This window comes from Sphaeramia orbicularis, chromosome 3 (assembly GCF_902148855.1).
Source record: "Sphaeramia orbicularis chromosome 3, fSphaOr1.1, whole genome shotgun sequence".
In the NCBI taxonomy this organism is placed as follows: Eukaryota; Metazoa; Chordata; class Actinopteri; order Kurtiformes; family Apogonidae; genus Sphaeramia; species Sphaeramia orbicularis.
Window position 1 is genome coordinate 39,398,596 of NC_043959.1, and position 26,314 is coordinate 39,424,909.

At 39.7% G+C, this 26,314-nt stretch overlaps 1 protein-coding gene across 3 annotated transcripts in view; it reads right to left on the reverse strand.

Annotated features, from left to right (window-relative positions):
• Positions 1 to 22,353, reverse strand: part of unc13c (unc-13 homolog C (C. elegans)) — a 138,786-nt gene extending 116,433 nt beyond the window's left edge. For all 3 annotated transcript variants that reach the window (XM_030161892.1, XM_030161900.1, XM_030161884.1), the window contains exons 1-4: positions 21,796 to 22,353; positions 9,253 to 13,494; positions 974 to 996; positions 267 to 313 (exon numbers count right to left, since the gene is read on the reverse strand). In XM_030161892.1, the coding sequence (XP_030017752.1) occupies positions 267 to 313; positions 974 to 996; positions 9,253 to 13,300 (4,118 nt within the window). In that variant the 5' untranslated portion in view covers positions 13,301 to 13,494; positions 21,796 to 22,353. The remainder of the gene's footprint in view (positions 1 to 266; positions 314 to 973; positions 997 to 9,252; positions 13,495 to 21,795) is intronic.
• Between the last annotated feature and the right edge of the window lie 3,961 nt (positions 22,354 to 26,314).

Below are 26,314 nucleotides of genomic sequence, written 5' to 3' on the forward strand. Positions count from 1 at the left end.
CAATCAGACATGAAATTCATAGAGATTAAGTTCCACTGCAGATGTTGTGAAGCCATCAGGCATCTTGAATATCAATATTCTCTGTGTGGGTGTCACAAAACGGAGAGCATAATACAGTAATAGTGGCTGCATGCCAAAGAATCAGCGTGCCTTTAACATTTGTGCTACCTTTTCCTCAGTGTGGGGGTACAAAAAAAAAAAAAAAGCATAGCAGCAGATTAGTATGAATGTGAACTGATCTGATCAGGAAGTGAGCCACAACTTACCCTCCAGACTGCAAGCCGAGCAGTTTGGGATCCAGAATACTGCGAGGCTTCAGAGAGAAGAAACACACAATGAAAGACAGGAAGTACAAGCAAACGGCACACAACTAGACACAAAGCACAACCGCAGCAAAATTAAAACAAAAGGGATGTAGAGTACACCACAGTACAGTCGGGAATATACAGTAAATTTGGAGTCAGCTCAGAATAAGATGAATGATAGGAGAGGAAAAGTAAAGCACTGAGAGAAGGAAGGGCAGCACCGTGGGCACAAACCAAATTATTACACATCAGTGTAATTTGTGGGCTCAACTCTACGAGTTTTGCCGCTCTTGGTGCTTCAGGCCAAATTTGTCTATTGTATAACCCTCCTCCTCACTGACCAAAAAGTCTGATCTGAAACACAAATTATATTCTGATAAAAATTAATAAATAATAAGATAAACAGCAACATGGTGTCAACAAGATAACTCACAGGCACATGCAGTATTCACTACTGCCTCAACTGAGATTTCATTCCTGCAGACCACACTTCAAATTGAAAAGAAACACTCACAGATAGACCAAGGTTCATGTATTATTTCATATCTACCTCAAGGGAAACAAAACACACCATCAAACCATTAACAAGACAGACGCAGCCAACAAATATACAAACACATGCACATGCAAGGAAATCACAAGATCCATGACAAACAATAACTTGAAACCTGTGTATCCAAAGCACTGCTGTCTGAAAGGAGAAGATGACAAGAACATGGACAGTTAGACAAGAGCAGCCCAGTGAAAAACACACACACACACACTTACTTGGGAAGCTGATCTACTATTTAGGCCTACTGCCTGATGACACAATTTTGTTTTACTAAACAACTTATGCAGAAATGGAGACACAGTCAACATGCACCTGAGGGGGAACAGAAGACCACCTAACACAGTAAAACCAATACAAATCCCTGTTATGTAAGAAAAAACAGCTAAAGGCTGAACTTTAAAGATAACCTCTGCTCACTGTACATGTATTATATTTGAAATCAATAAGGCACATATTAAAAGGTGTTGTCTTTCATCAATAACATTACCTGGCTTAACACTCAAAGCTATGGAGACACGGGACATTAAGTAAGCATAAGCGGCTGGTATCATATTGCCATTTTAGAGACTGTAAGAGGGCGAGCCCTCTAAATAAGCAAGGCTGCAGAGGTGTGATTACTGTGCTATTGATCCATGGGTGATGAATGGCAGCATAATCATGATCTAATTTGCTACAAACAGAAAACAGCTGTTCACCAGAGAAAGATCAAATTGCTGCTGTGATTAAAATGACACAACACACTGCTTGTTGTTGACATGCAGTTAGCGCATCACTTAAAATGCACTGTATGACATACTGCTGTGTTTTAGACGGCCTCTATCCTTAATTTTGCTTGTTTCCATTCAGATCTGGTTTGTTTACTCAGGAGCTTGCACCTTGTCTACATCATTGCACAAAAACATTAATTAATTACAAAAACTCTTAACCTGTCAATGGATTGCAGACATATCATCTAGAGGATGCTTTTACCTACAGTGCTTTTATGGTGCCATTAGTGTTCATTCCCTTGTTATTTCCAGAAACACATCGCTTCTCTTAATAATCTCACAGGAGCATGAATTCAAAATATTAAAACTGAATGCTTGTCAACATAAGAACAATTAAGCAGGATAAATTGGCATATTTTGGGGGGAAAAAATTCTAGTGCAGCTGTGACAATTTTGTCACTGTGTGAGGTGTCATTAGAAAGTACACACAGACAGACAGACACACAGCACTTAAAGAGGAGTTAAGCTGCAAGTAGGTACCATGGACAGCGATCAGCTAAGCTACTTTCAGCACCACCGCGTGAGATAGAGTTGTCTCCTCTACCAGCAAGTCTGCAGCCGCGCTAGATAAAGACAGACTACAAAGATAGGCTATAGGCTGCTGATATAAACCTCATTTCACAGTTGCCTTAAACCTGTGGAACAAAAATATAATTGAGTGTGTATTGTGAGGAAAGTGTTGAGGTAGCAACAGCAGCAGTAAATCCTGGATTTCAGTAAGGACACACATGGTCGCACCGAACATAGATCAGAGCTCAGCAGAGCAGAAAAGCCTGCACAAGGCTCTAAGTATACCCAGGACTGACCTCAGCTCTAACATACATAGGAATATGCATTTAGAAGATGACAACTTCAGACAAACACTTGAACAATAGAGACTTGCTAGTGTTATTGTACATGCACTTTTACATGAACAGATAAAATCACTGCCAGATGAAGTACACAAACCTCTTCAACCCATATTTTAAAATGGCCTAATAAAGACTCTACCAACGTGAAATGATGCTGGCCACTTGAAAGTGAAAAATTAGTTCACTCAATGCTGTTTTCTTCAGCTTTCAATACAATAAGTAGTGCATTGTGACTACTGTGAAGTGTTTTTAAGAGAGTGAGTCTGGAACAGAGAGCAAAACAAGATCATTAAGAAGACCCAGGCATGTGACAGCAACTTAACTTCTATCCTGTATTTTAAGTTCAATCTTCAAACCCTCCGACAACTCTGCACTTTATTCTGAGTTAAATAACGTTAAATAATAGAAAACATGGCATCTTGACTCAAAGGAAGCCAGTGGTGCACACATCATTCCTGAGCATTTTCTGCCATGCAGTCTCACACCCTCTGGCTTTAAAACATGAAGAAAAGAGTAATTTCTGGCAAAAATAAATAAATAAACTTCTTGTTGTTACCTCAAGATATGTTAATCATATAGTAGAGACTAAACAACCCCAGGCACTACACCAAACTAACAATTCTCGGTCACGACACTGAAAGCACAGATAAATCACAAGTCCCCGTACCAGACACATGGTAAAATGGGAAGCCAACTTCCTGAAATGCATTTACTGCTAATCTGCCTGTTGTAATTAATTTAACCAGTTTAATGCACTGTTCTGAAATGCTCATTGACTACTTTACAAGAGACAAGGACACTATGTTGGGCCCAAACACTCTACTGTGCTGACATACATGCATGATTAGGGGACAGAGTGAAATTCACTAGTTGATGGAAGAGTGACACCCTCTACAGGAAATACAATGAAGGCCATCTTTAACAGGGCAAATCTTGAATGGAGAACTCTGCTAACACCATTTAATAACTTAAAATAAATATTAACCTTCAATAAATGTGGAAGAATAATTGCAGTGTTTTAATTCTAAAGTCATTGCAAATTATTTAATCATATTTTTATTCTTTTATAACAGTAATAAAAGACATTCCCACAGCACAATTCTGTTCATCTTCCCCCTCAGTTGGGAGCAGTGCTGGTTAATTGTTGGGGGGACAGGGAAGGGGAGGCAGGGCAGCTGAGCACGAAGCTGTATCTGTTAGATCTGGTAACAGACAGGTCCTCGACAGCTGATGCAGTGTGAATAGCCTGATAAAAGTTGGGCTGCCTTGATCAAATGTAAGCCAAAAGAAGAGCAAAGTAAGTGAAGGTTAATCCCTACCAGTTACTGACTGCACTCACCCTTCTTAGCTATTGAGCCTCGCTGCAACCTGTACAGGGGGCAGCCACAGTTCCATCTGTATTGCCATAGTAATGGTATGTGATGCTTTTAGCAATGGACTCTATGCACAGCCCCACTACTTCCTGAACTTCAGGTGGGTCCTTTATTTCCTGTCTTTCATTATTGGAAACAGTGATTAATCCAGGTGCGCCTAATTAATCAGTGGTCACACCAAGAAGTAGCAGACACACCTGGATTAATCAGCATGTCCAATAATGAAAGACAGGAAATAAAGGACCCACCTGAAGTTCACGAAGTAGTGGGGCTGTGCATAGAGTCCATTCACATGGTATACATCTGTGCAACTAGCTTATCAGCTAAAAGTTCAATAAATCCAAATGTTGGACAACAGAACACAATCACAACAATAAACATTTAAATGGGCAAATATGTTAAACAAGCTAACCATCTGGGACCAGTGTCTATCATGAAATATTTCATATAACAACAGACCAATGAGACAAACTTTGTAGCACTAGGCTAACACTAAGCAGATCCAGTAGTATTATCTAAAGTATTATATCTCAACCACTACAACTCACTGAATGAGACAGAGAAGAACAAAAATATAGGTTACATTATGATGCGATGATTACAAATGTTGTTTTACCTTTGTAGTTTTCTGATCATGACTTGGTTTTATATGAATATGAGCTTCATCTATCAGCCACTCCAGGGGTCACCAACCTTGGTCCTCCAGAGCTACTATCCTGCATGTTTTAGATGTGTCCCTCTTCCAACACACCTGATGGTCATTACTAGGCTTCTGCAGACCTTGATGATAGGGTTATCATTTGAATCAGGTGTGTTAGAATAGGGACACATCTAAAACATGCAGGATAGTAGTTCTCAAGGACCAGGGTTGGTGACCCCTGAGTGACTCCATTATTTTGTGTTATACTGAAATGATTCTGACTGGAAATAAATGGCCCAGGGCTCAGCAGGTTTACTGACATAATGTTGCCTTTTTCTGTCTCTCTTTCTCACCTTTTGTTCTCTTTGTTTTTGTTAAATGCAAATTCAATTTAAGCTCAATGCAAACAGTTTGCACCTGAACTGGGCTCAGGACTGATCATGTAAATAACCAAACCAAAGTTAACCAGAACGTATCTAGCCTACTTCTTACCAAAAAAAAAAAAAATGTAAAAACGGAAAAAGTGCTCTCGTCTGCATATGTCAGCCTTGAAATGAACTGGTAACATGTCCAGGCTTTGCCCATTGGTAGTTGGGATAGACTTCAGCATCCCTGAGACCCTCTCAAGGACTAAGAGGTCCAGAAAATGGACGGATGATCGATGTAAAACCTACCCTGAAAATAAATTAACGCTTCATTATTGATAAAGTAACACTGAAAACTATCATTTAACCTAATTTCTTTGTAATCATTTAGGGTTAATATCAGTCAGTCATCCTTTTTAAGTATTAGGCTAGTTCATATCCCTTGTGTAGCTGTTGTTAGTATTACAGCAATGTCTTTGTGTTTGTCTTGTCTTTTTGTTTTCATTTTCCCAATAAAATAGGCCTGTGGGTAACATTTTGGTCCAATGTGGCCTACAACAGATGGAGGTAAAACAGAAATGCTCATATTATCCCAGATAACGAAAAGACCATTAATAAAAAAGATTTATTGTAGTGAAATGTAGCATCCCTCGAAGATTAGCTTTAATGAAATGTGGTAGTTCAGAGTCAGATCTGAATGCGCTGGCTGCATGTTGTGCCCCCTGATGACTCAAACAAAACCACATGATCACCACATGTTCTATTATAGACACATCTATTAAAGTGTGTGTCATATATAGCGTTCATTGCTCCCCTGGGCTCCAATTTTTTCAGCTATGACTAAACATTTGTGTCTATAACTGGCTGATGTCTCTCAAGTTCAATATCAGTGCAACAAAAGCATCGCTGTAGGCAAGAACTGGGAGTATCAGATAGATTATCAGCTCTGAAATAACAGTCATACACTTGTCTTGTGTTTGAAACTGATGACCAGATATACTATAGGCACTGCCATTGTTTTTATCAGAGTTATTATGACATTAATCTGGGGTTGGCCAAATTAACTGGAAAAAAGTCAAAAGTATGTGCATGTAGATAATGAAAATGCCAGAGGTAATATATCACAAACAACTGTAGCATCCCCAAGCTATGAGCCTGAACTGTGGAGAAAAGGCTTTCCCTGTACACATAGTCAGATAAAACAGTGATGCTAAATCAGTCTGAGTTGTGAATTGGTTTGCATCGCCTAAAACAACAATAGAGTCTCTTCATTCCCTGCATCTGCATTTTTCATGGCCGCACTTTCTTAAGAAATGGTGCACTAATCATAAAGAGGGTCTACCTCCTTTGCTCCCCCAGGAGCAAGCAGCAAACTTCACTAGCAGCAGACCTCTATAAATATTCCAAGCAAGGCTGACCTGGTTACAAAATGCCCTTGGGAGTGTGAATTAGCATCTGAATACAGACGCTGCTGTAGCCAGTTAAAGACAGGCCTGGCAGGAGTGGCAGCACTGCTGAAACACCCTTCACAGCTCTCACACAGACCAGCCAGCACGCTTCAGAGCACAACCATGATGAGCACACATCAGCTGCAACATATGAAGGCATAAAGTTAATGAGGGTGAAGCCTAGCGAATGCATGTGTGCACTTCCATGTACAGCAAAATTAATCACAAACCATTGCCTCCAGTGTCACTAAAGAGTCACATACTTTCAGTCACTAGGAACTTTATGGTATTATGTAATTTAATAATTTGACTCTAGTTCTGCTGCACTGTACAAGAACTTTGGAGAAAAATGTTACATCTCCTTTATTAGAACAGGGGAAAGAAATTAGCATTCAGACATGTCAAATTACCATGAGGTCTTTCAGGTTTGTGGAAGTTATATATATTAAACTGTCAAACAAATGCATTTTTATAAATGAGTGGCATATACCCAGCTCCAATATTTGTGATCCTTAAAGTCAGGAATGTTTTGCATTTATGGATAAGGTAATAAACAAATGATAGCTGTTTTAAACATACTAATTGAACACCAATGTCCACAGATGCAACAATACAGATGTGTGCTACAGAAAACAGCTGCTATTTAAAGGAGCAAAAAAGAGCCAAAAGCCACTGGATAGTGAGAGGCTGTTGGTTGCACATTTCCATATGCCTGAAGTCTAACAACCTTACACTTGTACAATTCTGTGAGGAGCCAGTGAGTCATTCAATGAGTTAGTCAGTCAAATTGAACCTTCACTTCTCCTGCCTTATAGTCAAGCAAAACAATGATTAAGACTATAACAGAGCAGGTTTGTATTTATTTGACTGATATATTTTGACTGCCTTTAAGAAGCTACAGCATGACATCATTTAAGGGTTCATGGTTTATCCAAATTTTGGCACATATTTATATGCTCAGCAACAGAATATGAAGAATACATTTTATGCATTTTAAATAACTTAAAAACTGTGCCAATGTGTTACTTTACTCTGATATGAAACTATTAACATACAGTATCTACTGAAGTAGTCGTGATTTGACATTTGACATCTTAATTGAATGCATAAGTATAGTGCTGCCGGAGCGGACTGACTCTCAGTATTCACAGTTCACCTAAATTTTTTTCAAGCACTTGAAAATCCAATCATCATTAAAACTTATCTCACAGAAGAGAGCCAAAAAAAAAGTAGAATAGTCTATGTTGTGATATTAAGAGATAAGGCTTGTTGGTTGATTTAGCATTGATTTGGGCACTATATAACATGTAAGAAAACAATCCACACTAAAAGTTGCTGAAAAGTGTTCATCCACCAAAAACTAAAGACATCATAAGTATAATTACAAAACAAACCAATTCTTAAACAACCAAACTGTAAATGACTATTTACAGTTTAGTTTCAAAATATCAGACATGACAAACACATTAAAACAAATTATTTTGACTATACTCATGTAAATGTCATATTGCTATTACTATTTCAGATATATACTATATGTCTGCTGGATCTGATGAAATATAACTGTAGACATATAAAATTAGTGTGAGTAAACTATGCTGGAACACTTACTACAGATATTCAGCTGAGTGTTGTTTAATATTCTCCACATGTGGAAAGTACTCCTGATGAAAGTCTATTATTTAATTGCATGGTGAGTTATAGCTGACTAATGTATCTATACTTTCCACCATAGGATCAGTGGTTACATAGCCCCAGGTGTATGTAAATTAGGATAACAAAACAAGCCAGAACCTAAAAATGGCTGTACACATTTCCCACGTGACTAAAAGCTACTCACAGCACTTAAACAAATAGCACTACTACCTCTATCATCTCCACAGTGTTTGTGTTTAGAGCCACTGAAAGTTGTGAGAACACATCAATCACACAGGCTCATATTCTTCAGGTATAGCCTGTATTCCCTGAACTACAGCTCCTACCTTACCGTGACTACCACAGTTGCAGTTAAAATGTAGGTCAAGAGCTTTTTCATTTTAAGTAACAGTGGAAATTCCCTGGTCTCCTTTTTATACTGGTTGAAAGACTATTCCTTCAATGAATCAGCCCTAAACACTATACACATTTGCTGATTTAAGATTGTCTCCCTTTTTAAATAAGCTTAATCTTATCAAGATTTACTTTAATTCAAGACAGCCGTAAGAGACAAGTAATTTGCTATGAAAAGACAAAACTGTGATAAAAAAAAAAAAAAAAAAAATTGTATATAGTAGGATGACAAATAATTTTTTCAAGTTTACACTTGCTTAACTGATTTCCACCCAACCGTCATTCAAAATATCGTTTGATCTCAGGTGTTTATTTGTTGTGAAGATATGCGAAAAAAAGATTTTAAAAAAGCATGTTTGACAACCCTATCTCCTGATCATATCACACCCTGACACAAGAGATATAATGTACAGTGCCACAATGATTCAGCTGGAACATGAGTGGGGACAATAATGTCATCCATCTTCAGATAAAGGCCTCGTTTCAGATTGGTTTCCCACCTAAATCAATTACCAATTCAAAGAGACAACTTTCAAGTGGATCTAACTTGCAGGCACCACAAATCCAACAATGGAATAAAATTGCTTTAAGTCTTGCCATGACCTCTATTCACCAAAAAAAGAAACTTATTCCCTATGATTCAGATCATTCAGCAGTTACAATTTATAATTCTTCAACTTGCCTGCTAGAAATTTAGTTGGTTAAGTCGAGGTACATCTACACAAAGTAGCTAGTATGGCCGTAATGTCCTGATGTTACTACTTTTATCAGTATCCTTTGTGCTGATGTGGTCTTTTAGATCCCAGTTGTTTGGTTTAACAAAGTAGTTACTTTTATTTAAAACCCTGCAAAAGAGTACAAAGTGACACTATAACAAACAGTAAGGAGTAAAATGTCATACCCCCTGCCAGGATCTGCTGCTCCAGCTCAGCCATCTGTTTCCTATATGCCCTTAGTGCTGCCTCCTTGAATGTGGGTCGAACACGCTTCTTAGGTGGGGCTTCTGTGGGCTTCTCCTCTGGAACATTTTTGTTTTCATCCTCCTGTTGCTCCACTTTTTCTGTCACCTCTGTGGCCTCCTCTACTATTTCTTCTACTTCTTCTAAGTCCTCATCACCCTCTTCCATCTCCTCTGTTACATCGTTATCCTCTGTTTCATCTGGTTCCTCTACATCCACATACTCCACCATTGCATCATACTCAGCAGTATCACCAGTCAGGTGGGCTTCAAATTCCTCACTGTAGTCTTCATCATAATGTTCATCCAAACTGCAATCATACTCCAGAACACGTGCCTCTTTACCTGCCTCATAGTCCTCTAAGGCTTCAAAATCTTGAGAGGTCTCAAGGTCCTGAGAGGCATCATTGTCTTGAGAGGCATCAATGTCATCAGATACATCATAGTCCTGAGAAGTCTCGCATTCCTGCACGGGCTCATCTGTTTCCTCTGTCTCATTAGCATTAGTTATGGTCTCCAGGTTTGCTAGTACCTGCTCCATCACTTCAACATAGTGGGTCTCACTGTCTACTGACTTTTCCTCAGATTCCGCTGCTGCTTCTGTTTTGTCTTCCTCTGCCTTGTAGTGAACCGGCTCTGGGCAGACCTCTGGTTCTGTGGTGGTACAGGGGGTATTTGCACCAGAGGTGGACAGGGTGCGGAACCGCCCCATAAATGAGGAAGAGGTGTTGGCAGGCTCTTCAGGAGGAGCTGGGGTAGGTTGAGAACCAGTCTTCCAAACAACTTCCAGTGCTGACTTAGCCCTTTGCAGCGTAGAACCAAAGCCAAAACCAAAGGATTTCTCACTAAGATCTATGCTAAGCCTACTGCTCCAAGACTTGGGAACCTCCTCAACTTTCTCTGTTCGAATTTCACTTTGACTGCGGTACATAGTTGTAGACTTATTCTGATTCTGATGAAAGCTGTGATTGACATCCAATTCAGGGAATTTTTCCTTAGGGAGAGTTTTTGATCCCTCTTTAGGAACAACTTTAGAGGCCACTTTAGGTTCTGCTTTAGGAGTTTCAGTAGGGGTGACCTTCTGGTCTTTGGGGGGCACCTTAGGACTCTCTTTAGGGGCTACCTTTGTAACATCTTTAGGAGGAGCCTTAGCATTTTCTTTAGTAGGTACTTTAGGAGTCTCCTTTGATGCTACTTTAGGCATCTCTTTTGCAACCTCTTTTGGGGGTGGTTTTGTAAGTTCTTTGGTAACCTCTTTAGCAGCAGGTGGAGGACCTTCTTTCGATGCAACTAGTGGGGGCTCTTTAGCAATGATTTTAGGGGATTCCTTAGGGGACTCTTTAGGGGACTCCTTCGGGGTTGAAGCCGGGCTTTCAATTGGGGTTATTTTAGGGCTCTCTTTGTACGGCTCTTTTGGACTTTCTTTTGGAGTCATTATTGGGCTTTCTTTTGGGGTCACTTTAGGAGTGACTTTAGCAGCCTCAGTAGAAGTTACCTTGGGTGTTGCTTTAGATACTTCTTTTGGTTTTGCAACATCTTTAGGTGTGAATTTAAGACTGTCCTTAGGGAGAACCTGAGGGGTGTCTTTAGCTGCTACTTTTGGAGTGTCTTTAAGTGATTCTTTAGGGGTCGCTTTAGAGGTCACTTTAGGTGAAACCTTAGCTGATACCTTAGGGCTTTCTTTTTGTGTTATTTTGGGAGTTTCATCTTTTGGGCCCAATTTAGTCTGTTTATGTGTTACTTTTGTACTACCTTTAGGTGTATCTTTAGATGTTACTTTCGTGCTTTCTTTTGTAATTACCTTACATCCCTCTTTTGACTGTCGAACAGATGTCTTCATGACACTTTCACGTTCTGTGATGGGAGGTATAATGTGGGTTGTTATAGGTAAGGTAGTTTCTCTGTCAAGATTCATGAACTCTTCATCACCCTCAAATTGCAAGTCAACTTCCTGGCATTTAGTGATGTTCTCTGGAAAACCAGGAATAGTTGAGGGGTCAAAGGGGCTGCTAACCTCTATGGAGGCTTCCAAACCAGAGTCAGCACCTTGTTCCAGGTGATGCCAGTCTTTCCAGGGGGATAGGTCCCCTTGCAGGGAGAGCTGAGAGCCACTGTAGTGGCTTCTGTCCCCAGACATACAGACAAGTCCATTGCTCACCCCACTGTCAATAGTTTCTGTTGTTTCAACCTCATTGTGTTCATAGGCCGGATGGTGACTCGGACTAGCATACCAAGAAGAGGCCATATCCTCTTGCTTTCTCTGCCAAAGTTCTTGGTCTGAGGAGGACAACAGGGAGCAGCCATTGGCCCGTGTGAAGTACTGGCTCTCTGAAAAGTCCTCTGAGTATGACTGACAAAGTTTTGAGCAGTCAGACTCAGAACGGCTGAGTTTTGGAGTAGAATAGTCACTCTGGGAAAGCCAGCCAGGGGTCAAGTCAGAGTAGTAAGCCTTTGCATGCTTGTCTGGGTCATAATAAGAGTCATCAGCATAATGAACAGACCCTGAGTAGCCTGCCTCATCTCCTGACCTGCTATGGTCATGGGAACGTCTCTTCTCTGATTTACTTTTGTGAACAGGCTTTGAAATCACCATTGCATATTTGTTTCTACTCAATTCATCTAACTCTTTATCACTGTCCATTGAGTCCCAGTCATCGCTCTCTACAACTTTATCCTTTCCTGAGACCTTTATATCCATGCTTTCATATGTTTGTGAGGAAGTCATTGTTTTGTCTTTTCTCTCCTTTCCATCATGAGTTAAACTATCAGTGGAAACTGTAATTCCTGTTCCTTTAAGTTTATAGCATTTTTTCAAGACTACATCTCTGTCTTGTGTTGTTGCAAAAATAACAATAATAGGTCGAGGTTTTGCATTAGAACATTCTCTTTGTTGCCCTAACCTATGTGCAAGCTCAATTTTAATTGTCTTATGAGCATCAATGAAACCCATTTTTTCTTTTAATAATTTATATATAAGACTCTCTGTTTTCTCTGATTTTTCTTCAGGAACATTGAGGAACCTCAGTGTTGAATTATTGGCCTGGTGGCTGATTTGTTTTATGTAGTCATGTATATCACGTGTTTCCCTTCTGGACTGGACAAATCCTGAGCGAAGCTGCTCAATCTCACTCTGGACTACTTCCACACTGCTAGAAATTTCATCAATGGAGCTCTTTAGGGCATTTACATGACCTCGCAGCTCAGACAGTTCTGTCTCTATCTGGCTAATTCCCTGAAGCTCCTTGAAGATCATCTCCATAACGTCCTGGGTTTGACTGATGCAACCTGTAGAGGAGGAACCAGGCTCCAGGGTGGAGCTCTTTTGCTGTCGGCCAGCACGGTCCAGGGACTTGCTCCGGATGCCCAAGGTTTTCCTCCAATTGCTCACCTCTGAGTCTGAAGAGACACATTCCTGACTCTTCTTCCATTTTCTCAGCTTGCGTAGAGCACCTAGTCGAAGTGTATGTAGACTGGAACGTTCCACTCGTTCCCCCTCAGAGCTTCCATCAGAGGGAGCCAAACTGATGAGGCTCTTCCTGTTTCGTCTTACTGGCATAGTGTGCGATTTATGCTCATCCAGTCTCCGGATAGGTTTGGTCTCACTCAAGGAGTCAGAGTAGCTACTATCAATTGAAAGAACCTCAGGAAAGATACTTTCATTATTATTCAAAAAAAGTGAGTTTTTTGGAAGTCCATTTGCTATAGCTACACGATAACTGAACGTAGGAGAAAGGGATGAGCAGTCGTTCTTTCCGTCGTCCTCTTCAAGTGAAATGTTACGTGCCGAAGAGCATTTGGAAATCTTTTTAACAGTAGTCTTCAGTGTGGTAGAGAGAGTTAGATTGTGTGCTTGCAAATCAGTGGACAATTTGGGCTCTTTAGTTTCACTTCTCTCTTTCTTCTTTATCGGGTTGGCCAATTTCTTTGTAAACATTCCTTTACAAATCTTTTCAATGTAGGATGATATAGTCTTGATTAGGGCAGAAACCATGGATGGCAATCCTGTAGACTGTTTTTTATCATCTAGTGAAGGAGAAGTTGGCTGAGATGCAGCGTTGGTGAGCCAAGCACGATCAACCTGTGCTTGGCAGTAGGGACTCAGGTCACACTCACTAAAACCACACTCAGCGGGATTCACTAATACTTATAAATCCAGGGGCCTTCTTCCCAGAAAGGAACATCTCTCTGAAAGACAAAAACAAAGGAACATGTAATGTAAAACAAACAGAAAGGAATTATACAAAGTAAATCATTTGCATTTGGAAAGTTCATCCAATTATTGGTGGTACAAAATGTCTCCTTGATCAGTCAACAAATCTTTTATACAAAGAAGCCAGTGACTCACACGACAAATACATCATCATTCAGTTAAATATTTAAACAAATAACAAATATATATCAAATGTATTAGTGTAAGGCCTTTAAAGCAAACCTTGCAATGCCTCCCACACAGATACTCACATATATGTCTAAATAACCATGTATGCCAATGTATGTGAATGTGTCAGTCAAGGTCAATAGACCCACTGATGTATCCACCCTCTACAGCAGGAGCCAATTATTCTAATTGCTGTAGTACCGTAACAGTCCTGTTAGAAGAGGAAGTACAAGGCTAAACCCAGATCACTCATCAACAGTGTATTCATAACAGCCAAATATTGGCATCTACAGGCTGGATAGTGTTTTTTCAATGAATTATATGCAATACTTTGGTAAAATTGATTCATCCTGAAGGCATAATATGTTTTTGGTTATTTTCTGTATCATATAATTGCTGTAATGAGAATCGTGTTGATGTCTTCATTAATTAAAATGGTGAAGTTAATGGTCTATGATGTCATTCTTTTAATCTCCCAAGTAGTTGTAACTGGAATGGGTCAGCGCCTTTGCCATTCAAGTGTCATAATAGGCTATGTATATAACTTAACAGATACAGAGGACAAATTGCACATTTATGCCCAAGGAAAAGAAGCCTGAGACTTCTGAAGTCATAGTACATCATGTTAAACCTTGAGCAGCTTGGTTTGGCTGTGAGAGGTGTGTGTTTTCTATGGAGTGGAAGTGGCAAACTGAATCCAAAGAGGGGTATTTGTTGTGCAGAGGACCTGACAGCTGCTCCACATTAGTTCTGGGGTTTAGAGCTTGATGTGTCTACAGTCTCATGACCACAGAGACATGCTCACCTCAAACGAGCTGTGAAACATAGAATCACTGTTAGCTGTTATTACTGGAGACTAAAGAAGGACCAGGTATTATCAAATAGAGTCTGAGGCTAAATTCCCACTATAGATGGGGTTTAACGCTGCCTTGGAAAATGTAGGTGCTTAATTATTTGATTCCTTTGCAGAATGTGGCTGGGGAGTACACTATGCACTGGACTAGGATGTTTCTGATAGAAAAACACTTCTTATTAAATGTAATATTAAGAGGTCTCAATAATACTGCTCCCACAGTTAAAATAAAAAGCAGTATCAAAATTTATCATTGGCCAAATAAGATAAAAACTGAAATCGGTGAAGAGGAACTACAGTATATTCAGTGGTATAAGGAGGTTCATGACTCAGCTCTGCTCTAGACTGGTGCAAAGCCAGGAGCCTTTTGTAAGTGATTGGTCATGACCCAAAACTGTCCCCCATAAATAAATCACATATATTGTTTAAATTTGCACTGACATTGCCTCTACTATTTCTGTTGACATGTTTAGCTCTGCTATGAATTTCTAACTTACATCTGTATGATAAAAATGAGAAATGCCACAGTACAACCACAGTCAACTTGTGTTCATCAGTGAGTAGCTGAGGGTTAAGTGCTTTGCCCAAAGATACCAGTTGGGAAGCACTTTGCCCAAAGGCACTGGTGGGTAGGGAATCATATTACTCATTTGAGTAAGTGAATCAGAGATGATTGGAGATAGGGGTGGGTACTGCCACGGCCCTATCAACTGCACAACAGTACCCACCACTGAGGTCACAGAAAAAAAATCTAAATTAATATATCAACAAACCAGACAAGGAGTTGAAGTTGCTGAGACATTGTACGGGTAAGTAGAGAATTTTACAGGTGGACAGCTTATAGTTCAATGACATTCATCTGTAGACATAGTCTAACAAATAGCCCCTGTGTGGCTTAACTCTAGCCCCTTATCCACAGCACTTCTGTTACAGGAATATTTTGCCTTTATTCTGGAACGACGTCTGTGTAAACGAATCGGTGGGGTCATTTGGCCCCACCTTTATCGTGGCTTTGTTACGCCTCTGGAGGTAGGAACAGAGCTGTGACAAAGGTGGAATAATGATTCTGGAACACTATGTAGAAGGAACACCTCTCGTTCTGCAACCAAGGAGTGACGTTTTGATGATGCCAACCCCCACGCTAGGGGGATTTAAAACTGAGCGCGGGCTGTGTACAGTAAACAAACATGTCAACGCAAGCAGAAAGATTTAGGAGACGCCAAGACGCCCGAGCTGTCATCACTTCGGACAGAGGACTCTATCCATTGCTAACATTTGTGAAACGGTGAAAGACAGGCCGACTTTAGAGAGGTTAGCAACACCACTATGCTCGGGGTATTTCCGATGTGCAAGTTATACGTCACACTATGCACTGTGTCACCACCCCTTTGATTTCAGAACACAGGTCCACTGTGTAAAAGTCCAGCCTGTATCACCTATGTTACTCCTTTGGTTTGTCTGTGGAAATCGGTCAATGGTGGAAAAAAGGTCGGATCACCATCTAACCTTTTTTCCAGGATCTCTGTGTAAAAGTGGCTAATATTAAACATTGGCTGTTTATCATGAAACCAGTTAAGTTGTTTCACTTGGGTGAATTATCTGTCCTGAACACTGATTCCATCCATCCATGTCAGACTGATGAACTTTGAGCAGAACCTAATAAGCTTTTCTTTTAGTTCAGTTTGTGTAAAGGTTGGGGTTAGTGTGTAGATTATTGTAGTAGAGTCCGATAAATAAAATGTCATCTGACCCTGTTAACTTTCTTCATTAACAGCAGCACCAATGGGGTTTTTTTCTACCATCAAATTACTGTCATATTACATTTGTGAAAAATAGTAAAATTATAGAGGATTCTGTTTATATATCATATTCTGTCCAGTTCACTCAGATATTTATAAAGGCTGTGGGTTACTGGATCCACTTTTAATGCGCCTTTAATTGAAGTGAAAGTGTTTCTTCCAGACTGCCTACTTATGAAAGCATAATGCAGGATGCTTAATAACATAGCCACCAGTGTGTAATATCTGTGAAGGACTGAACTGAGTAGCTAAAACCACAACATGACAGCTCATTTTAGTCAGTACAGACCAAATCCAGTAGATAATAGAGTATTTTTAAACAAGGTATACATGACAAAAGTCACCATGTACATATCTAAAAAGACTCAATTAAAAGTTAAAAAAAAAAAAAAAAAGGCTGTGTCCAAATGTGCAGGGTTCAATGTATCAGCTTCTATTTGCCTTTTTTTTTTTTTTTGCCTATTTTCTTTCAGCTTCATGTACTTTTTCATTGTTGTGATGTATGACTGTGACTCTGGAACAGCCAGCCTTCATTAAACCTACAAGAGCTGGAATCAGGAGTAAAAAAATGCCAGAATGATTAACTAAAGTCTGTGTCCCTGAGTAGATTTTCTCCATCCCAGGTCACAGAGTTGGGTTAAATTCATGTTTTTTCTCAGACCACCTGAATTACAACATACTGAAAGGTAATTATGAAAGTTTTACCCAGTGTTGCCAAAACTGTCAAGAAATGCAGCTTTAAGGAGTGTTTTCTTGATCAAGTAGTCTCCTTTTGTGTTTTCACAAGGACATAGGACCATAATTAACATAATTGCTTGAGCAAAGACTACTTTTGCAATGCAGTTGAATAGCAAAAGCATATTCACACCCACATATTTTACCAATGTTACCAGATAAGACCTCTTCTCTGTTTTTGGTGAGTAAAGCTGATTTTCATCTCTTCATTTTCATGTTGGCTTTGATACAAGATAACCCATTCATGCTTGAATTATCTCAGTGATAATTAGCCTTATCACTGAGAGATGTCATAAGTGGAAAAACAAGCCTTTAGTTAAAATCTGTCAAGCAAAATTATCAGATGTTCCATACAGTAATCTAATAGTCAGACTAAAATAAAAAATGTCCAGTAAAAGGATATGTTTTATATATTTTTTGTTTGCAGAATGAAAAATGGGAATATACTATGACTTAAGTCTAGTGTAATACAATGAATTTTAGTTAACAAATGTAGCAAACATTTAAATGTTAAATATTGGATGTGAAGTAAAAAGAGGGGTAAGAAATGTTGAGAATGATAAGATCTCCAAATAGAGTATAGCATTCAAATATTCTTTGGCAGCAAACTCTACTTTCTTCAATGATATATGAAGCTGAGACTTCACTTGAGGTCATGTCTCTGAAACAGGACAGGGTTAATTTATCATGAGTGAAATGAGGCACTTTTTATTCTGTTTTGACACTGAATGACAAATTGTCAATGCTGTTTGTTTTTTTTTTTCTGGGTATGTCTCATGTTTTCTAGTTGCAATAATAAAATATGGTCTCCAGCTATGTTTAATGATAATAGAGCATCTGTTGCACCATGAAAAAGATAAGAAATACAGAGAGAAACATTACATGCAAGACAAATTTCTTTATGATGCCTAGTTTGATTAATTCAGATCTTAATGAGGCCTGTAGAAAATACATTGTCTATTTATTTTTTTAAAAAAAATTTAAAAATGTTGTTTTGCTTTTGTTGTATTTTAAGCTGTAGCTCGTTGAATGATTGTGTCATTATGGATCATCTTTTTTCATGTATCTAATAATGAATGCTGGTTAATTCCAACATATTATTATTTAACTTTTTCTACTATATGTTAGATTCAACTGAGTTACACCTACAATCATGGCCAACAGTACCTGGGATATTATTACCGTAGCACCAGAGCATTACTTCTCTAAAGCTCTGTCCTTTACTATAGCTTCACTGTGTCAGTACAAATCACACTAAAAGAGTACTAGTGTTTAATGAGTGTTGATTACCAATTAGGGAGGTGCCTTTCTCTGTACTGAGCCAACATCCTGACATCTGCATGTTAAGGTTTGACAAATGGAGCATTTCACCCTCTTCCAGAGCTAGACTTGATACGCAAATGACTTGATAATGCCCAAGAGGTACTGCCTGTATAGTCCCATTAGAGCGTAATGATGCAAGTATTAGGAGAAAAGGATGACAGATAACTAGATCACCTTATGCTAGTGGTGTGGGTTTTAGCAATTTGATTGAAGGATCTACAAAGACATGGCTCTGTGAGCAAAGTCAGAAGTAAATCGAGTATGAAGAATCATGTTTAACCCATGACGACCCAAACATCCACTGGAAACCAAAAGCATCTGATCTAAAATGTTTAATACTTGTTGATCCACTAGCGAATCTTATCAATACATGTAAATAATTGGTGAAAAATGGAGTTTGTCATCTTTTCATGGTCATCAGATATGACCCATTTGGACGTTCAGAGGCTCAGTAGTGAACGTGGAAACACAGTCATCTTCCGAAACATTGATTCACCAGTAAAACCCATTGAGTTGGATGGAGATGCTTGGTTTATGTTCATTTAATGATACATTTGACTAAAAAAAAACACTTTTTTAAGTAACTTTTGAATTTACTCTGATCTTTAATGAACATCTACATTAGGGCTGTAACAATTACAGGTATAACAATAAACCGCGGTAAAATTGCCAACGGTTAGTATTATCGTTTAAATTCTAATTATCATGATAACCGTGTTTGATTACCACACTTTTCCGTTCGTTAAGCATCTTTGTGTTATTTATGCAATAAATTATATACTTCAAATCAGATTTTTTTTTTGTGTGTGTGTGTGTTTTCTGGCCTTTTGTGTTGATATAGTAGGTTAAAGTGAAAAAAATAATAGACAGATGATATAAATGACGTTGTGCTGAAAAAACAGATCCCAAACATGGGTATAGTAAACATTTGTTTATATAGTATATGAAGGCAAAATCAAAAGGACTGAAAAACGGACAAAATAGGCTCAGACCACTAAGGGTTAATATTTGAATGTTTCTGCAACAGAAGGTACATTGTGCCAATTATTTTATTTGTTTTTTTTTTTGTTGGAGTTTTTTTTTTTTTTTTTTTCAAAATACAGCTTGGTTAAATTATTTCAGTGTGTATATTAGCACTTTTTGAACATTTTGAGCACAATTTCAACAATACCACGATAATAATGATAACCGTGATAGTTTTAGTCACAATAACCGTGATATGAAATTTTCATATCATTACATCTCTAATCTACATGATCGGTTAATTAAATTTAGGAAAATACATGATTTTCCACTTTAAAATCCGAAAAAAAGAGGAAAATTTTTAAATAAATGTTTGATAAATCACTTAAAGCAGTGTAAGACATTCGTCATCAGCTTTTCATCAAATGTGTAAAACCCGAATGATAGCCTAAGTATCACAAACCCATGATTACGCACCTGAATCACTTCCCTCACGGTGAACAAATTTGAAGTTGACTCCATCACAAGCAGTCCATTTGTTTACATACCAAACCGAAACCAAACCGTCACTCGGGCCTTTTCAGAATTCCACGTAGCCGCAGCAGGAAGAAGCAATGAAGCTGTTTCCGTGTTTGTTGCTGCTGCGGCCATACTGTGACTGTGTGGAATTCCGAAAAGGTCCGAGTGACGGTTTGGTTTCGGTTTGTTATGTAAACAAACGGACTGCTTGTGATGGAGTCAACTTCAAAGTTGTTCACCGTGAGGGAAGTGATTCAGGTGCGTAATCACGGAAAGACGAATGGATTCATGATACTTAGGCTATCACTCAGGTTTTACACATTTGATAAAAAATTGGTGAAAAACATCATACGCTGCTTTAATAAAGGTTAAATAGAGAGAAAATTTACATGGGAACTGCCACAAAAGTAGTACTGGGTCTTTATGGGTTAATAAAGATGGTACATCTGCAGTTTCTCCATTACTGTTTAAAGAGTGAATGACTCAAACAACAGGTTACTTATGTTTGTAGCATGTACGAGCACACACTCCTACCATGAACCATAACAGGAAGTCATGTCCTTAAAAACAGTTCCTACAAGTAGGAGGGATGCATGCACTTTCAGTTTTAGATTCCATGTTAAAGTGTGTTAGACTGTCATTATGTATACAAGGAAATGTGGGAAATCCTAATGTGGTAAGGTTCCCTCCCATTAGTGAGTCAGACAGAGAAACCTCCACAGAAGAGGGGAGCACCTCAGCCACACCCACTCCCTGAGGCACTGCTACCCCAGGCCTTGCAATGATGTCTGGGGACCTACAGTGTTCCCCCTCTTCTCTGTTACATCTGATTTGCAGAGTACTCTAAAATCCTCCGCTTCTCCCACTTCTACAATCTCTGCAACTCTGCTTAAATGAAAATGAGTGTCAGTTGGAGGCATCCTAACCTATTTCTCACAATAGTAAAATGTGCTCCCCTCTCCTGATGAAAAGTATGCCAATTTGAGGTTACATGCTGCAAGTAACTATACTACATGTTGTAATGGAGTACTCGATTTGTTAAGTCTGAGTATAACAATGAGAAATGTTTAGTGAAAGCCTTTAGACGCATATAGATAAGAGATGCTCATGTGTTACGTCATGTCTCTAGAACACATGATTAGGGATTATGTTTGAGTGTGGATTAGTGTACATGTGGGTGTGTGTGCGTGTCTGTGCGTCTGTGTGCAGCCGTGCGTGCACACACATGTGCGCCATGCATGCCTCCGTGCATGAGTGCTTTTAAGCATGCATTTGCAGCGATAGAAGAGCAGAGCATACCAGTGGGGGATGAATGTGTGAGGGTGAAGGCATCCTCAGATCATATTGCCCTCACGCCCATCCTCAGCTTCATTCTGCTTCCCTTCTTCTAACCTGTGTATTTCCCAACAGTGAAAGAGCTGCCTGCAGCCCTAGGAAACCAGCCAACATCACAACAGATTGTCTCCCCTCATAAATCAAAATATTACCATTTCTTTGGCCGGCATGACAAGAACCAGTCTCATCGCATTTGCTCAGTGTGAAACAACAGCATTGCTCACATGCGTTCATGTTGTGCGTAATGCATAACAACATGGGGAAAAGGTGAGAATGAGAGCAATGAGATGCTTGTGGAATCGCCAGTATTTGTATCATACCCGATTTATAGATGAAACAGGAAAACCACCGAATGGAATTAGCACTGGATATGTGTGTATTTTTGGTTCATCTCAGTCTCATCGACAGATGATGCCATCTAACCGCATCATTCTCAAATAAGGTTTCATTAATCCACTGACAGGGCCACAGAGGGAGGGGAGGGAAGCAACAAGAATGAAGAAGATGAAGTCAAACACTCAAGATTCCCACGCCATGCAAACACGCATCCAGCGCCTAAATGCTCCACGCTGTGCACATACCTGGTGGTGTCAAATCCTCGTGCAGGTTGCCAGCGGTAGTGAGCACAACGAGCCGTGTACAGCCGATTCCCCGGTTTCAGCGAATGGTCGGTGCTAGGAGAGCAGCGGTGCTGGAGAGGGGAGGGGAGGGAGGGGAGAGAGCGGCTCGGTGCGCAGCTGCCTGCTAATACCACAGCTCACAGCATCGCTCCGCGTCCGTGACACACCACATCCCACAGCCCTGCCTTCGCACAGATACAAACACACGCCTCTCCTCCATGCCACCTTCTGTACCCCCCTGTGTCGCTCCTCTGCCGCCTTCCCCTCTTCGCCTTATGGGGGTCTGGGGGTGCTGCCGCAGACTGCTGGGCTTTATTTACTCCGCGATTGACACACACACGCGCCCGCGCGCACACACACGCGGGCACAGTCATGCACCTCTGCTCCGAGACAATGTCACAGCACGGGGGTGTCTAGTCCAAAGCTGGATGCAGACGGATGGAGGTGGTGGTGCTGATGAAGGGGAGGCAGACAGAGCTGCCGCTGCTCCTGGCTGCCCAGACTGAGGCTCTGCTGCTCGGCTGGAGAATGGATGTCTATCTGTGCTTTGCTCAAAACTCTCTCTCTCTCTCTCTCTCTCTCTCTCTCTCTCTCTCTCTCTCTCTCTCTCTCTCTCTCTCTCTCTCTGTGCCAGCCTGAGACAATTTAAACCCCCCCCCTCCCCCCACGCACTTGAGCGTAAATGCCTTAAGTGTGAAGGAATCGAAAAGAAAATAAGGGGATGAAATATACTGTGTGCGTAAAATATATGATCCATCTAACTGTATGATAACACACCAATCTATTGGAAACATTGAATCCTAAGAACATGGATAAAACAGTATTCTGGTATTGCTTTATTTATTTTTGTATTTTTTTTTTTTTTTTCTGTGATCGCGCACTCGGCGTGCATGCGTGCGCGGCGGCGGTTTGCTTTTGTACGCGCGTGAGTGGGTTTATGGGCATGCCTGATGGGGGGAAAGGAGCGTACTTTTATCTTTCTGTCAAACACACGCACTAACACACACATTTATGATCCGAGCTAACCCCCAGCCTCTACAGAAGACCATTCTCAGCCCAGGTGCAAACACATGCGCACATGCTGTGTTACACTGAGTTTAAGGGGATATACACTGACCTTAACCCCAACGTGCCCACAGAAAACCTCAACCCTAACCTTAAATTTAACCCAATCCAAATCATAAAACTAGATTTTACACCCTCAAATGTAATGATTTATAGTAAAGGGAACATGAATTGCTTAGTATAGAAACTGTGTAAACAAATGTGCGTTCCTATAGTGTTGGCAACACACAGGCATATATACACACAAACACAAATAAAAACTGGACTCACATCATCCAATTATGTCTCACTGGAAATTTCGTCATTTGTGCTCACTGGAAGTACATATTAGTCATGGATGTTCTCTGGTTTATTTAAAACACATCAGCACCCTCAAATCCACGTGGCTGTTATTTCAGTGATCCGAGATATAAACGCACCTATGACAAAACTGCAGTGAAATGGAGTGGAATTAATGTCAGATACTTGCTTTAATTTGTCCTTGTTTGACATTTCTGTAATTGAGGCTTTAATTTGACGTTGACAGAGCCAAATGATGACTGACACTGTGGAGTAAAACAATGCAGGTGGAGTGTCACGTGATAGGGTACATCATTTCACCAGCTTGGCACTGATTTTGGGTTTTCACATACAAAAAAAAAAAAAAAAAAAAAAAAAAAAAAAAAACATCTATGTCCCTCCATTTTCCAGTTCTCCTCATCTGTGGGTGCGTGAGTCTGCCTCCCTCCGTCAGTCTTGTTCTCCTCTCCCAGCTGAGATGTATGTCATGCGTTCCTCCAATAGCCACTAATTGTCTGGCCTTCTAGCGAAATCACATCTCTCTCTCTCTCTCTCTCTCTCTCTCTCTCACATGGGAGAAAGGATGCGGGGAGAAGTGTGTCTGCGTGTGGGTGGGGACTGGAGGAGGGGGGGGGGGGGGGGCGCTTCACATGGAGGATGCTCTGTGTGGCCCCTGTTCGCCCCCTGCTGATAACAACAGCTACTGCAACCTAGAACCTCAGCTGTTTCGCAGCTATTCTGACCCAAATGATCCCCTCCACTTACTGCAGCACACTTGTGTTCTGCTGCAAAAGATAGTAACGCAAATGCTCATTTATTTTCATATTTGACATGGTTCAGTTCAAGTTTAATGCGATCTAAGAAAGGGTAATAGTGGAGTAAATGAGCAAATTAGATGTGTCTGGAAAAGATTATGGAGTGTTTAATTTGTGCAACATTTATCAGATACAGTAGGGTCATTTTTCACAGCTTCACAGTATCGCACAAGAGGAACTTTCTATAAAAGAAAAAAGGAAACTGTTTTGCCATATCAGTGTGTCCCAATTATTATTTTCCCGATCTCATTTCTATTCTCCATCTGATTCCATTCTCTCTCTTGCTTCTGAACCGTCTGGAAACAAACCCTTCTCCTGTATGTGTCTACAGCTGACATGGTACAGTTGGCCAAGACTCCTGAGGTCTCTTCCACCTCCACCCTCCACCCAGAGCCAACCATTTCCTTTCCAAATGCTACCCATCTAGTCCTCTCACTATCTTGCCTTGGTCATAACAGAATGTGTATTTCAGACTTTTTTTTTATTTTCACATTACACTCATAATGCACTAGACATCCACAGCGTCATCATTATCTTTTCTGTCTGGGAAGTGAATGGTCAAGTCAATTTTTATTGGTAAAAGTCAATATCACTAAATCAAAAGTTCGCCTCGAGGGACTCAAGCACCTGACACACTTTGTCCTTTGACCCCAGATCAGGCAAAGAAAACTCCCTTCAACTGGAAAAATAATAATGGAGAAACTGGAAGAAACCTTGAGAAAAAAGAACCCTTTTCTCACAATGGACAGACAGTGTGTTAGGTGTCATGTTGGAGAAAGAAGCATACTCTATTGTTATTTTAGTGTACTGTGAATTTTTAGCAGAAATTCTGGTTTTATGTGTGTATAATGTATGTGTACATGTGTATATGTGTGTATATGCATGTGTGTAGGTGTGTTTGTATGTATATATATATATGAGCTTGTTGTAGACTGACTACCTCTTTGCGGTGTATTTATTTATTTCATTTGATTGTCTCCCGGGTTGGTTTTTATGCACTTTTATTGGTTTTTATGCACTTATATATATATACATTACATTTATAGGTGTACATGGACTTTTTTTTTTTTACAGAATTATGTGTTTTTTCTAGTATCTTTTATATGACTCTCTGAACGACCGCACAAAACTTCCAATGTGTATATGTATGCACAAATGGCAAATAAAATTTTTGAATTTTTGAATCTTGAGTCTTTAACCCATAAGGACCCAGTGTGACTTTAGTGGCAGTTCCCAAATGGATTTTTCTCTCTATCTAATCTTTTCTAAATGATTTATCACCATTTATTGTAATATTACCCTCTGAATTTTGCATTTTTTCCAGGGAAAATCATCTATTTTCCTAAGTTTAATCGACTGATCATGTAGATGTTCATAAAGCTCAGAGTCAAGCCAAAGGTTATTTTATCAAAACAGAAAAAAACTGAGGAAAAAGTGACTTTTTCAGTAAAATATGTTGTTAACTGAACATAAACCAAGTGTCTCCATCCGTTGTCATTGATCCAACTCCATGGGTTTTACTGGTGAATAAATGTTGTAGAAGATGACGGTGTTTCCATGTTCACTACGGAGCCTCTTAACATCCAAATGGGTCATATCTGATGACCATGAAAAGATGACAAACTGTATTTTACACCAATTATTTAGATGTATTGATAGGATTAGTGGATCACCAGTGTATATCAGTAGATGCTTTTGGTTGACGGCGGATGTTTGGGTCTTTATGGGTTAAAACAGTAAACCTTCAACAGCTCAGTCCCATTGTAAACACAAACACAATGAGCCTCCAGAGCCTCAAAACTATACCTGCTGTCAATCACTTGCCATCACAACAGCACAGAGTCATTTCAGGCACTAATTTGGACAAAACAAGAGCAGAAGGAAGAGACACAGTCTATACAGTCTTCAGCTACTCATCCTATTTCTGAATCAGCTACTGTTATTTTGCAACTGACTTCAAACAAACAAAAACAACCATTTCTAGTCTTTTTTTGTTTTTTACTGGTATCTATTTTAAGACCTTATCATTAACCCTCATTCAATACCATGTATTTCAGAGGCCAACAAAGCCAGTTTCACACGTTCAAAATAATGACTATGGTATAGAAAGACCTTTCTGGTTATACTGCTACTTTGAACAGGCAACCATTTCATTATTAAAGACAGAAAATAAAAGAGGAAAAAACATCATTATATAGACTGAAGACCCATCTATATTTCCATTTCTGTAAAAAAAAACAATGTCTCTACAGTTGCTGCACATTCTGGCTTGGTCGATTCATTCTAATCTGTCTGATCTGGTTCCTGTAATTTACAATTTA